This window comes from Euleptes europaea, chromosome 18, assembly GCF_029931775.1.
Source record: "Euleptes europaea isolate rEulEur1 chromosome 18, rEulEur1.hap1, whole genome shotgun sequence".
NCBI classification, from domain to species: Eukaryota; Metazoa; Chordata; class Lepidosauria; order Squamata; family Sphaerodactylidae; genus Euleptes; species Euleptes europaea.
Genome location: NC_079329.1, coordinates 34,751,825 through 34,767,114, shown reverse-complemented (window position 1 = coordinate 34,767,114; position 15,290 = coordinate 34,751,825). Strand labels below are relative to the sequence as shown.

Sequence of the window (15,290 nt, the reverse complement as noted above, 5' to 3'; positions counted from 1 at the left end):
AATGTGTGTCCGATCCTGGCTAAAGCAGGGATTAAAGGAGGCTAAAGCGACCGTGCGTTATCCTCCTTTAATAAGGAACCAACTTCAGCCTCCTAGGTTAGACTATGGGCGAAAACGCCCGGTCGCTTTATCCTCCTTTAATCCGTTTTAGCCAGGATCGAACGCACATTAGGCGCAACGCCTGCGTTGGATCCTGGATGAATCCTGGCTGAAACGGGGATTAAAGGAGGATAAAGCGACCCGGCCTTTTCGCCCATAGTCTAACCTAGGAGGCTGAAGTTGGTTCCTTATTAAAGGAGGATAACGCACGGTCGCTTTATCCTCCTTTAATCCCCGTTTCGGCCAGGATTCATCCAGGATCCAACGCAGGCGTTGCGCCTAATGTGCGTTCGATCCCGGCTCAAGCAGGGATTAAAGGAGGCTCAAGCGACCGCGCGTTCAGTTCCCCCCAGATCGAGCAGCATCTCCCGCGAGAAGCCCCGGGGCGGTTCCTCCCCAGCATCTCCCCCAGTTGGGGAAGGGCGAGCTCAAGGAAGCCCTCGCCGAGGGGCGGGAGAGCGGGGGGGGGGTACCCTCCTGCGAAGGAGAGGCCGGGGGCCAAGGCGCAGCGAGCGGGGCGAGCGCATTCGCCGGCTGGGGCGGTGCGTAAAAGGGGCGGCCGGAGCGGCGGCTCAGCGCCGCATCGGGGAGCGCGGGCGGCCACTCCGCCGCTCCTGGGGCCACCGATCGCGCGCCCCCCGCAGCCGGATCCCGGGCCAGCCGGGGAGAGGAGAGGAGAGGAGAGGAGCTCGCCCGGGCTCGCCATGACGGAGATCACCGAGAAGGAGAACGAGCCGCAGCACGGCCCCGAGGCGCAGCAGACGCCGGGCAGCGGCCCCAGCCTGCAGGAGACCAAGGTCAGCCCCGCTCCCCGTCGCCCCTGTGGGAGATTGACGCGCGCGCGTGGGGTGGGGTGGGGTGGGGGTCCTCGGACGCCTCTAGCTGCAGCTTCGACCCGCGAAGCTGCCCTGGTCCATCCAAGTCAGTATCGCCTGCTCAGGCCGGCAGCGGCTCTCCAGGGTCTCAGGCAGGGGGCTTTCGCATCACCTGGTCCCTCGCATCACCTGGTCCCTTGAACTGGAGGTGCCGGGGGCTGAACCGGGGACCTTCTGCATGCCGAGCGGATGCTCTGCCGCTGAGCCACGGCCCCCCTCCATGGCTCTCCAGGGTCTCAGGTACAGGTCTTTCACATCACCGACCTGCCTAGTCCCTTGAACTGGAGATGCCGGGGGCTGAACCGAGGACCTTCTGCATGCTGAGCAGATGCTCTGCCACTGAGCCATAGCCCCTCTCCATGGCTCTCCAGGGTCTCAGGTACAGGTCTTTCACATCACCTACTTGCCTAGTCCCTTTAACTGGAGATGCCGGGGGCTGAACCTGGGAGCTTCTGCATGCCAAGCAGATGCTCTACCACTGAGCCACAGCCCCTCTCCAGAGCCTCAGGTAGAGGTCTTTCACATCACCGACCTGCCTAGTCCCTTTAACTGGAGATGCCGGGGGCTGAACCAGGGACCTTCTGCATGCTGAGCAGATGCTCTACCACTGAGCCACAGCCCCTCTCCAGGGTCTCAGGTAGGGGTCTTTCACATCACCGACCTGCCTAGTCCCCTGAACTGGAGATGCCGGGGGCTGTACCAGGGACCTTCTGCATGCCGAGCGGATGCTCTACCACTGAGCCACAGCCCCTCTCCAGGGTCTCAGGTAGGGGTCTTTCACATCACCGACCTGCCTAGTCCCCTTAACTGGAGATGCCGGGGGCTGTACCAGGGACCTTCTGCATGCCGAGCGGATGCTCTACCACTGAGCCACAGCCCCTCTCCAGTGTCTCAGGTAGAGGTCTTTCACATCACCGACCTGCCTAGTCCCCTTAACTGGAGATGCCGGGGGTTGAACCTGGGACCTTCTGCATGCCGAGCGGATGCTCTGCCGCTGAGCCACTGCTTTTCTTTCCTCTCCCCGAGCTGCTGGAGCGGGCTGGGATCCCTGGCGGGCTTCTCCCCCCCCCCGCCACCCACCCGCGTTGTAAACCCGACGTTTCCCACTCCGCCCATCCCTGCTGCGTCGGTTTGCAAACAGTCCTCCGGCGGACTCGTGCCTTGCGCCTGTTCTCCTCTCCGGCCCCGCGCGCCTGGCTCCCTGGCCAGCGGCCAACCACATTTCCCTACCTACAGCTCCTTCCTTCCCCTTTTGGGCGCGCTCCACCCCCCCATCCGCAGCCCATGCGGTCGAACTGAGTGGCCCGGTCCTACATACCATAAGAACATAAGAAAGGCCCTGCTGGATCAGACCAAGGCCCATCAAGTCCAGCAGTCTGTTCACACAGCGGCCAGCCAGGTGCCTCTAGGAAGCCCCCAAACAAAGACAACTGCAGCAGCAGCATCCTGCCTGTGCTCCAAAGCACCTCATATAATAGGCCTGCTCCTTTGATACTCGAGAGAATAGGTATGTATCTTGACTAGTATCCATTTTGACTAGTAGCCATGAATACTCCTCTCCTCCATGGACATGTTCACTCCCCTCTTCAAGCCTTCCAAGTTGGCAGCCATCACCACATCCTGGGGCAGGGAGTTCCACAATTTAATTATGCTCTTCTCTCTGGGGCTCCTGCTCTCTGCATACGGCACTGGAGATGGGGGGGGTGAGGATCGGGGCCAGGCAGGGGGCAGATCCTCTGGGCCAGCGAGGGCACGGGAGAGGAGCCAAGCTTTCGGATCCAGGCTGTTGAACTCAGCCGACGGATTGGGTCCCTCCCTGTCCTGTGCCTCTGGCTTCCGTGTGCGCACGCTTACCCTTTAGGTAAGAAAGGATGATGTGTTTATACGAACGGTCCATAGATCATCCTGACCGTCTCAGTGCTTGTAGATCCTGGAGAGCCACTCGCGAAAGGAAATGGAGGTCTGTCGAAACTGCAGCCTCTGCACACGGTGGGCTCTTCCCCATCCTCGGCCTTTCCAGTTGTCCTCAGAATTATAAATAGGTTGCAGGGAGGCATAGCTTCCCCCCCCCCACCCAGTCACTTAGAAGGCAAACGGGTACAAGCACAACAAAAACAAAATCTCGCAGCAGGCATCTGGCCCTGCAAACCTGGCCAGGACCTTCTGAGCATCCCGTGCTTGAAAAAAATCCAGGGTGGGGAGAGATGCAGGGACTTCTGACCATGTGTGTGAGGGTGGGGGGAGCTGCAAAAGGTTACTAGTTGAGGCTGGCGGGGCTGCATGCGCGCCTGTCTCGCTGCAGAGCAGTGACTTATTAGCACACACTTTAATTGCGGGCTTGGCTGTTCTAATGGCTGTGTTCTTCAGCAGGCCCCCCCCCCTGGCCAGCCCAGAGCACCCTGGGATCAGATCTGGGGCGGGGAAGTGGGGGAAAGAAAAGGGGTGAGTCTGCTCAATGTCGGGTTTTTTGGTTTTGTTTAAGGAACCTAAGAATTGCCCTGTTGGATCAGTCGGGCGTGCATGTAGGCTCGACAGATGCCTCTGGCTGGTTCATAAGCAGGACATTAAAGTGAGGGACAGGGTCTTTCCTTATTGCTTGTTCCCAGGTATTTGGAGGTAGACTGCCTCTTCACAGGGAGGCTCTACTATTGGACAATAGCTAATCGCCATCGATAGCGCATCTGCTATAAATGGTGATTGTGATCTTTCCAGAGCTGGAACCCTTTCAGCTTTAGGACATTTTAGGATTACAAACATCCTGTTGAAGTTTCCAAGGCTAGAGGTTGGTCTGAGCAGCCCAGTTCTCTTCTCCCTCCTCTTTGTGGTTAGCATGAAAATGTACTCTGCACATGTTCAGTCTGTTTCTAATTGTTTTTTTTCCCTGGCCTGTTCTCTGACCATTAAAAACAGGTTCAGGGGGCTAGGTCTTGCAGACTGGGGTTTCAAACAGAACCCTTTGTCCCTGCCAAAAGTCAGATGAGAGAGAAAATCATACCTCCTCGATGAAGAAGAAGAGTTTGTTTTTATATTCCCACTTTCTCTACCACTTAAGGAAGAATCAAACTGGATTACAATCACCTTCCCTTCCCCTCCCCACAACAGACACCCTGGGAGGTAGGTGGGGCAGAGAGTGTGTGACTCGCCCAAGGTCACCCAGCTGGCTTCATGTGTAGGAGTGGGGAAACCAACCCAGTTCACCAGATTAGCATCCACCGCTCTTGTGGAGGAGTGGGGAATCAAACCCGGTTCTCCAGATCAGAGTCCACCGCTCCAAACCACGGCTCTTAACCACCACACCACGCTAACATGACCGATTTCTCACCAGATTATGGGATTTGGGCTGATTGTTCCAAGGATGCTGGCACAAGGGAAGTGCCTGACTTCTTTGTGGTTGGTGCAAATTTTGGGCTAGGCAGGCCAGCTTTTTTTTTTTAAAAAAAATGCCTTGACAATGGGACACTTCCCACCACCTGAGTTTGATAATAGTGAGCGCATGAGTCAAGAAGAGGAGTGTGTTGGTGTGAATATACGGTGTAGATTTTCGGGCTGCTTTGACGTCAGCTTCTGTGCCGATTTCAAACCCGTGACGTTGATGGTTAATTCATCTAATTTTCTGAGTGAGATTTAAAATCCCGGGAGACACCAGGCTGCAGTTTCAACCTCTGCCAAGTTCGCCTTGCAATTGACACAGCAGGTGTGTATCTTTGTCACATGCTACTACTTCAGAACACATAGCCATGTTCAGGGATGCGGCATGGGGATGTGTATGAAGGGGTGGCAGAAAGGAGTGTCTGTACATCCTTTGTGTGGGTGGGACACTCCCAGATGGCTTCAAAGTCTGGGCAGGGGGTAGCTGCTCCCCCTTTGCAATATTAATCACTTGTCATTCATTTTTTAATTTGCAAACCTTTTATTTTGGCTCAGAGCCATCGCTGGTGCAAAGTCTGGGAGGAAGGTCACGGTCGCATTTTAGAGACTTGGAAAAATGAAGGGGTACTTTATAATTCCTTTGGTGGGAGCTGGCATGGTATAGCGCAGGGGTGGGGAACATTTTTTTCGCCAAGGGCCATTTGGATATTTATAACATCATTCGCAGACCATACAAAATTATCAACTTAAAAATTAGCCAACCAAGCCCCAAGCAGGCAGCTGCCCCAGATGACCCCCCCCCACGTGGGCAAGCCAACCAGTGGCGCACTTGCCCACCTGGTGGCACAGGATGGTCTGTTGCACCAGCCGGGCATAGCCATCCAGCCGCACCCTGGAGTTGCTCCTGCTCCGCATGGTCGGGGCCCCATTCTACAGCTGGCTCCTGCTACCTCTGCCTGCAGGGATGAAATGAGGACACACTGGCTAAAAATCCCCCCCACACACACACACACACGTGCGCATTCTGGCCTTGCCCCCTTTAATCTCTCCATTGTCATCACTTCCGCCCCCAGTCCTCTTGCAGTACAGAGGGAATACGTTTCTCCACGGCCCGGGTTGGAAAGGGTTAACACAGTTTCTTGAGCAGTCCTAGCAGCTCCATAGCTAAGGACTCTTCTGAAAGGGGGAAAAAAGGTTCCTTTTCTCAGCAAAACAAACTCACATCAGCCTTGAATAGAGGCGATTCCTGTCTGTGGGAGGGGGCAGATCGCCAGTCTTAGATCCTTCTGAGTTAGAGATCTGCCAGGACCCCCGAAGGGCCAGACCAAATGATCTCCCGGGCCTTAAACGTTCCCCACCCCTGGTATAGCGGCTAGAGTGTCAGATGAGGATCAGGGAGACCTGGGTTCGAATCCCTGCTGTTCCAAGGAAGTTCATTGGGTGACCTTGGGCCAGTCATTTTCTCTTGCCCTAACCTTCCTCACAGGGTTGGTGTGAGGATAAACTGTAGGAGAGGGAAAAGTTGTTGTAAGCCACTGTGGTTTTCCTATTGGGGAGAAAAACAGTCTAAATAATACACTGTGGGGAGGGGGCAGCATGGTATAGCCTGATCTCGTCAGATCTTGGAAGCTAAGCAGCACCAATACTTGGAAGGGAGATCTCCAAGGAAGACGCTGCAGAGGAAAAGAGTAGGAGTCCAGTAGCACCTTAAAGACTAACAAAATTTCTGGTCTTTAAGGTGCTACTAGACTCATACCAGCGTGGTGTAGTGGTTAAGAGCGGTGGTTTGGAGCAGTGGACTCTGGGCGGCGGATGCTAATTTGGTAAACCATGTTGGTTCCCCCACTCCTACACACAAAGCCAGCTGGGTGACCTTGGGCTAGTCACAATTCTGTTAAGAGCTCTCTCAGCCCCACCTACCTCACAGGGTGTCTGTTGTGGGGACGGGAAGGGAAGGTGATTGTAAGCCGGTTTGAGTCTTCCTTAAGTGGTAGAGAAAGTGGGAATATAAAAACCAACGCTGCTTCTTCTACTACTCTTTTCTACTGCTAGTGACAGGCTAACCCATTGTGATCTATCTGCAGAGGAAGGCACTAGCAAACCACCTCTGCTTCTCACTTGCCTTGAAAGCCTCTTGCTCGGGTTGGCAGAAGTCAACTGCAACTTGACAGCACTTTACATGCACAAATAATAAACTAAATAATAGCTTTAGGGTGCCAAATGTGCCCGTAGAGGAAGAAAAACAAACCTCCCTTCCTATATGAAACTGGTATATCGGGGAAAAGGGTTCAGCCTAACCTTCTCCCCGACACGTAGTTGTGTTTTGCGGGTGTATGTAAGTGTAAGAAAGCATTCCGACATCGAACCCTTCCACTTGAAGTTAAGTGTTTCGGTCCAGAAAAAGCTCGAGCACTTGAATATAATGAATGTATGAATTGGCCCTGACATCGTGAGGGGGAGAGAGGCTGATTCACCCAAAGCCACAGTCATTCGTCTTGACTCAAGTATCCTTGATCCGAGCCTAACTTTTTAAAATGTCATCCTTCTGTCTAAATAATCCATATAAAGTGTTATTGTCGAAGGCTTTCACGGTCAGAGTTCATTGGTTCTTGTAGGTTATCCAAGACCACGGTTACACAGCCCGGATAACCTACAAGAACCATATAAAGTGTTGTCCAAGTCCTGCCATACAGTAGGGGGGGTTGTTTGTTTGTTTTTTGGTTACTCCTCAGAACTTGTTCCCACGTGCAGTATACACCATCAAACACTCGATGACTCTCGGCTGAATGTTTGAACTGTCTTCTCTGGGAATGTGTGGAGTTTGGAGTTGACACAGGATGAGATGAAAGTGTGGCGACTAACACAGGAAGCTGCCTTATACTGAATCAGACCCGTGGTCCATCAAAGTCAGTATTGTCTACTCAGACCGGCAGCGGCTCTCCAGGGTCTCAGACGGAGGTCTTGCACATCACCTACCTGCCTAGTCCCTTTAACTGGAGATGCCAGGGGTTGAATATGCTAATCTGCGGTGGCTCCTTCACACGAGCAAGTAGCCGCTTCTTCCTGCTGTCATTGAGTGAAGAACAAGTGTTAGGAGTCTGCCCCACAATGTTGAAAGCATACACTTAAAAACATAAAGATTGAACATGGCATATTCAACAATATATGTATCTGACGGGTGTACTCCCTGTCTGGCTTAAAAGTATCAGAACCGGGACTGCTGGCTGGACGTCAGCAACGTGCCAAGCCAGCCCAAGTTGTCTCCCTGCTGCACACCGCCCGAGCTGAACTCGGTGTCTCCGGATTCTTTCATGCTGCCTTGGCGCTTCCAGATCAGGAGCAGGGGGTGCAGGGAGGAGAGATGCAGGCTGTAGTGAGCAAGCCCTGTTGAGAACAGTGGGGCTTGCTTCTGAGTAAATATGCATAGGACAAAATTATGCCTTGTGTGTTTCTCTGTAGAGATGTTGGGATAAGCGGAGACAACCTTGTTCCTTCTGTGTCTTGCATTCTAAGTGCATGGTACCATCGAAAGGGAAGGAGGGGGGAATAAAACCCAAATCCAGAGTCTAACTGTGCATTCCTATGCAGAGTTGTGATGGTGGAAAGTGCCGTCAAGTCGCAGCTTATGGCAACCCTGTACGGCTTTCAAGGCAAGAGACGTTTGGAGGTGGTTTGCCATTGCCTGCCTCCATATGGGCTTGGAGAGTTCTGAGAGAACTGCGACTGGCCCAAGGTCAACCAGCAGGATTCATGTGGAAGAGTGGGGAAGAATTTTCTAACAGTTAGAGCGGTCCTCAGGGGAACAGGCTTCCTCGAAGGTGGTAAGCTCTCCTTCCCTGGAGGTTTTTAAGAAGAGGTTAGATGGCCATCTGTCAGCAATGCTGATTCTATGACCTTAGGCAGATGATGAGAGGGAGGGCATCTTGGCCATCTTCTGGGCATGGAGTGGGGGTCGCTGGGGGTGTGGGGGGAGGTAGTTGTGAATTCCCTGCGTTGTGCAGGGGGTTGGACTAGATGACCCTGGTGGTCCATTCCAACTCTATGATTCTATGAATACGTGTGTAAAGTGCCTTCAAGTTGCAGCCGACTTATGGCGACCCCTTTTTGGGGTTTTCATGGCAAGAGACGGTAACAGGTGGTTTGCCAGTGCCTTCCTCTGCACAGCAACCCTGGTATTCCTTGCCTGCATTTGGGTTCTTCTTTGAAGACCAAAGTGACTTCAAAAGGCTCTTTTGCGCAGTTGTTCCCCCCACCTCCCAAATAATCCAGCACAGCATTTCTCCAGCCCTTTAATTTGCCATCTGTTTTACAGGCCATTGCCCTTACAGCAACCCTATGAGTCCGGATCCCGCTAATTGCATTTTAATGGTTATTCATGGCACCCTCCCAGAACTCTTCCAGGCAGTCCTTGGCAGGGAAACTGTAGAGAGAAGTTTGCAACTTGCTGGGTCGCAGAGCGCAAGATCCTTTGTGGGTGCTCCATTTGCATTGTGAGCTCGTGAGTTCTCTTTTTTGGTTCTTGGCTGGAACTGGAGCAGTACAAATTGTAACAGTATAGGACTCATTTTTCCTAATGGCCATTACCCATAAATTAGGGCATTTTTATATGACCATAGTGTCCTCCTGGGCTCTTTTCCTTATATTTTATTAATTACTTTATTTATTATTTATTTATTTAAATTTCTAGCCCTCCCTCCCCAGCCAAGGCCAGGCTCAGGGTGGGTATTGATACTCCATCTTTCTCCCCAGTGGGTACCCAAAACAGCTTACATCGTTCTGTTCCTCCTCTATTTTATCTTCACAACGACCCTGTGTGGTAGGTAAAGCTCAAAGTGTGTGACTGTCCCAAGGTCATCCTGCAAGCTTCCATGGCAGAGCAGGGATTCGAACCCGGGTCTCCCAGATCCCAGACTGACACTCTAACCACTATACCACCCTCGGTCTCACATATAGCTGCATCCTGTGGGGTTTTCAAACCACATTTCCAGCCTATGTGGTTGAACAAGTTCCTGCTACACTTCCTCAAGGGAGGGATGCTCACAGAGATGATCTGCCTTTTGGGTTGCCAGCTGACCAGCAGAAAAACGTCCTGTCCTTTTAACAGAGGCTTAAGGTGTGGAACTTGGCTGCTGAATCTTTTAATGGCACAGAGGTGAATATCATCCCTTGGTATTTGCTGCACATCAAACTGATATGAAAGGGACAGTTAGAGGGACCTGTTTCAAAGCTGGATGGCCTGTCTGCCTGAGCTGAAGAATAATGTTCATACATTATTGCTAGAAGCCAAGCCATACACAGTTTTTGTGGGGAGGGGGGCCTGATAAATGAACAGTTATTTGTTGGCACAGGGTACATCATGTATTTATAGTATTCAGGGTACGGTATTTTTTATCTGGGGGAAAAAATGTTCTTTCCCTTTGCTCCTGAGATTGTCAGAAGCCCCCAGAAGATTCTGAGTTTAAGTGTGTGAAGAAGAGTTGGTTTTTATATGCTGACTTTCTCTACAACTTAAGGGAGACTCAAGCCGGCTTACAATCACCTTCCCTTCCCCTCCCCACCACAGACACCCTGTGTGGTAGGTGGGGCTGAGAGAGCTCTTAACAGAACTGTAACTTGCCCAAGGTCACCCAGCTGGCTTCGTGTGTAGGAGTGGGGAAACAAATCCGGTTCTCTAAATCAGAGTCTATGTAAGGTCTGAGTTCACCTGTGGATTCCCAATCACCAAACGTCCAGACAGAGTATTCTAAGAAGCTGGTTTATTTAGGAAGCAGGAGGTGAGCGTGAGATTCTCCAGCTTGCCTCGGCAATCCCAAAAAAGTCACTCGCTCAGACAGGCAGGTCTAAAGCAGGTAAACGTTTATTCAGGATCCGCAGGTACAGCATAAGCAATCTACAGGTTCAAAGCTGCTAATAGCAGTTCATTCTACAAGCCTAAACTATAAGCATAACGCAATCCTAGGTGCAGTACCAGGCTGGCCTGGGAACAGGGAGATAACACCAACTAGGAGGAAGGGAGTGAGCGAGCCATAACACCGGAGTTGCTCGCATGAGAATCAAGGACAGATCAGGGGGCGGCAGCGAGGGGAACACTTGCAATGTGCACAACAGGCCTGACTGATGTCAAGAGCCAGAGATCCAGCAACGGGCCTGACTGATGTCAAGAGCCAGGCATCAGGACGGACTGATGTCAAGAGCCAGGCATCAGGACGGACTGATGTCAAGAGCCAGGCATCAGGACGGACTGATGTCAAGAGCCAGGCATCAGGACGGACTGATGTCAAGAGCCAGGCATCAGGACGGACTGATGTCAAGAGCCAGGCATCAGGACGGTTCCTGACAAGTAGCAGAAACTTACAGGGAAAGGTACAAGGACTCTAATGGGGGGGGAGAGCATGTTGGAACATATACAGAAAACCAAAGGCACAGTTGGATCCCAGGCCAAGCCTGGTTCTCATGGTAGATTACAGTTATCACGCAAACAGAGAGCGGGCAGACGTAACAACCTTCTGAGCTACACAACCTTGGAGGCCAGCTGCACTCCCAGGCCTGGAGCTCACAGTCTACCACTCTTAACCACTACACCGCTCTGGTCTGGTAGTCACAGGATCCCGCTTTTCACAGTGTTATTTTGATACAAGCAGAAGCAAGGCTGAAAGTACCGGCTGGAAAAAAATGTGAGATGTTGTACTGGATGCTGCAGCCCATTCTCATGACCCTTTTAAAGCCTGAGTAACCCCCCCACACACAACAAAAAGTAAAAAGAGGCGCATATAGAGAGGAAACTGGGGGTTGAGGCAATCTGCTCATGTGCCTTGGCTTTCTGGGCCTGTGAACTATTCCTGCCCCTTCCAACTCTGGAACAAACCAAGTCCACATCCTACTCCTCCAGCCTGGGATGCCCCAAATGTTGATCGAACGGGAAGAGAAAGTGAAAGGCATGGATGAGGCTTCAAGTCTGAAAGGTAACTTGCATATGTTCAGAGGCACTCTGTTTTGTACTTTCCCAGCAGCCTGAACAGCCCACACTAAGCCTGAGCTAAGTCAGAGCTTGGAAGCTAAGCAGGTTTGGCTCTAGTTGGTCCTTGGCTGGGAGACCACCAAGGATGTCTGGGGTTGCTACGCAGAGGCAAGCAACGACACACCGCTTTTGTTCATCTCTGGCCTTGAAAACCCCATGAGGGGTCACCATAAGTCAGTTGTGACTTTATGGCACTTAATTATTATGATGGGCTGGGCTCAGGATTGGTTAGTGCCTGAGATGAAAAACTCAGGTGCAATTTCCTGGGAAGGTCTCCCTGTTGAATGAAAGAGGAGATGTGCAAACAGCCATTTTAATGGACTTCTCAGCTAACGTTGCTGTTCAGTGAGCGTTACGGTTGTTTGTGTATGTATATATATATATATATCCAGCCATGTTTTTATAGTGCAAGTACACTACGGTGCCTGTGCATGCTCGCGTTCATTCAACGGGGGCTTCTGCAGCACAACGTCTTGCCGGCTTGTGCACCCATTACAGTTGCCAGCTCTGAGTTGGGAAATACCTGGAGATTTTGGGGGTGGAGTCTGAGGAGGACAAAGACTTCAGTGCAATTGCCAAAGCGGCCATTTTTCCTGGGAAACTGATTTCTATCACTTGGAGATCAGCTATAATAGCGGGAGATCTCCAGCCACCACCTGGAGGTTGGGAACCCCAGCTCCCAATATCTGCTTCTCTCTTGTCTCAGTGGTGCTCAGTTCCCCTGGAGGAAATGGCTGCTTTGAAGGGTGAACTTAAACCCTACTGAAGTCCTTCCCATCACCAGCCTCTGCCCCCAAATTTCCAGGAATTTCCCAACCTGGAGCTGGAAACCCTCCACCCCCACCCCCATTTAAAATGTCTTTGAAAGCGCTTCTCTGCCTGATGTATTAGTGTCCAAGATGGTTTGCAAAAATTAATCCATTCCAAAAACCGAGCCTTTAATTAAAATATGACAAATTCAAAACAAAAAGGACTCCAATGCGAAAGCCACCCAAAATTAAACCCGCCAGAGGCTTTCATATATGTGAGAGTTTATACCAGGTGTCTGAAAGAAAGGAAAATGCTGCACAAGTCTGTTTGGGGAGGCATTCTGGGGGGGCTGCCTTCATTTGCTTGGTCTTGGTACCCAGCTTGCTGGAGGTAAAGTGTAGACGACTGGGGAAGGCAATGGCAAACCACCCTATAAATGTAGTTTGCCTAGTAAAATTATGCATGGTATGGAGAAAGTGAAGCTTTTCTCCCTCTCTCATTATACTAGAATGTGGGGTCATCTGCTGAAGCTGGAGGGTGAGAGATTTAAAACCAATAAAAGGAAGTATTTCTTCACACAACACATATATTGTGGAACTCCCTGCCCCAGGATGTGATGATGGCTGCCAACTTGGAAGGCTTTAAGAGGGGAGTGGACATGTTCATGGAGGAAAGGGCTATTCATGGCCACTAGTCAAAATGGATACTAGTCATGATGCATACCTATTCTCTCCAGGATCAGAGGAGCAGGCCTGTGGAAAACAGGCAGGACAATGTTTCTGCAGTCGTCTTGTTTGCTGGCTTCCTAGAGGCACCTGGTTGGCCACTGTGTGAGCAGACTGCTGGACCTGATGGGCCTTGGTCTGATCCAGCATGGCTTTTCTTATGTTCTTACGTTCTTATGTAAATGTCGTGATGTGACGTCACTCCATGGGTCAGTAGTGACCCGGTGACTACACAGAGGAATACCTTTACATTTTTACACTGGTTTTAGAGGCACGATGCCTTTGGTAAGTGACCATCTGCGTTGGTTTGCTTAAATGTTGTTGCCTTTCAAATTCTGACTTGCTTTTTGTCTCTCTCTGTTATTTTTTGTCTTAAGTGAAACAGTGCTAACAGAACGCTCAATCTCCCAAGAGATCTAGTTGTACTTATTATGGAATAGCTACAAACATTCAGCAGCATGTTCTGTCTAGATAGACGGTTATGACGGGGATGGAACGCAAGCAGCACACTGGCATTTTGGGTTCATGTATTATGCAACAGAGCTGAGATGTGTGTCTCTCACACACACACACGTGCACACGCACACACAAAGATTTACAGCGCGGTCCAAAGCAGCATTACTCCATCTAAGTCCCTTGAAGTTAATGGGCTTAGAAGGGTGTAGCTAGACTGCACTGTTACCTTCCTGGGTTAAGGGCTGAGACCTGAGGAACTCTAGTACACGTGTAATCTCCTACATCTCCCCAAAAGGCAAAATAGGGACCAAACAAAGACCACATTTTAGTAGGAAAATGCACCAGAAGCCAGTCAGCATCTCTGGCCAACAGGGGCGAGGGGAGAGTATAAGAAGGGCCTGCCTGCCTCAGAAGTGTGTCTGTTAGATTCTGCCTTCCTCTGTTAGATGCCTTCCTCTTCCCTTCCTGTCCGCCTGTCTCAATCATATTTTCCCCTTTTAAGACCTTTCATTTCGGCAGTCTGGCCTGGGTTCCCCTTGAAGCTCCTTCTAAGGGAGCTTTGCAGGAAAGGAGGGCTGAGTGGGCCATGGGGAGTGGAGAAGGAAGCTGGCACGAAGTGCCAGAGGAACTCTGGAGCCCGGGTAGGGAGATGGAACTGATTCCCGTGGTTCTTTCTCTTTAAGGAGATAGCAGCTCAGGCAGCCTGGACCTAAGCGTGTTCTCAAGCCAAGGTGTCTGGCTAAAAGTTTTCAAGGCTTCCCCTGGTTCCTTTTTAAAAAGATGCTTCTTTTTTGTGTGGAGGGCAGGGGGCAGAGAAACAGCCAAATCCTCCGATCTGCCATCTCCCTGGATCAGATTTAAGGCCAAGGTGTCTTGGCAGACAAAGGCATCGTACATCAAGGTCTTACGTGTCTCTGATGCGTAAGGGGGGGGGGAAATATCTTTGTGGCCTTTATCCCAGCCCCTTGAGCAAGACAAAGAATCAGACAGTTCAGGAACAAGCGCTTTCTGCTGATGCATACTGTTTGGGTTCTTCCCCCTTCTTCTTCGTGTTCTCAAGGCCAGCCGTAGATTTCAAAGTGACAGCATTTAAAACCCAAAAGCATTGGCTGTTGTCTGAAAAGCTTCAGTCTGCCTAGGAAACACTTGAAAACCCAGACTTTCTAATTTGGCTGTTCAGCAATGACCGACGTGTACTTTCCTTATGCTCAGAGGTATGGATGCTGCTGCAGACCACTGGTCCATCCAGCCAAGTTTCGCCTATTCCATCTGGGAGTGGTTGCTCTTATGATGTCATGGAGAAGTCTCTCTTTGCAAGGTTACCCCCAGACTCTTTAACAGGAAATATCAGGAATTGAACCCAAGGCCTTTCTGCAGCAGAGCAAATGTTATATCCATTTGGCTGCTATGGTAAAGTGAAAAAAAAATTACTTTATGTATTGCTGGGTGGAATTTTTGGGCTCAAAAAGGTTCCAACGGGTGGTTCTGAGGAGCCCTGGCTTAATATGAGCTCTGTCAGAAGAGTTTGAAAAGACAGAGCTCAGAACACGGTGAACGCCCTAAGAGCCAGTATGGACAAAGTGTTAGGAAATGGATGACCTGTCCGTGAACCTCTCCTCAGCCATGGTACATAGAAACACAGAGCTGGAAGGGACCTCAAGGGTCATCTAGTCCAACCCCATTCATAACACAGGAAATTCACAACTACCTTTCCCTCCCCCAGTGACCTCTTCTCTATGCCCACAGGAAGCCAGGAGGAAAATTCCTTCCTGACCCTAAAGTGGCAATCAACATTGCCCTGGGCATGTAAGAAAGGCCCTCAACCAACCACTGGCTACTGGTAATCCCTTCCTGCCATCTCTCTCATGATCTGCCTAAATTCATAGAATCCGCATTGCTGTCAGATGGCCATTTAGTAGGGTTGCCAATCTTCAGGTGGTTATAAGAACATAGATTTCGTGCTATATTGGCTGAGCAATAAGAATATACAAGCAGCAT

The 15,290-nt window shown here is 50.9% G+C and overlaps 1 protein-coding gene across 1 annotated transcript in view; it reads left to right on the top strand.

The window, feature by feature from the left end:
- The first annotated feature begins 803 nt into the window (after positions 1–803).
- Positions 804–15,290, top strand: part of STAC2 (SH3 and cysteine rich domain 2) — a 57,010-nt gene continuing 42,523 nt past the window's right edge. Inside the window, exon 1 of the mRNA XM_056864687.1 lies at positions 804–896. Within this exon, the coding sequence (XP_056720665.1) occupies positions 804–896 (93 nt within the window). The remainder of the gene's footprint in view (positions 897–15,290) is intronic.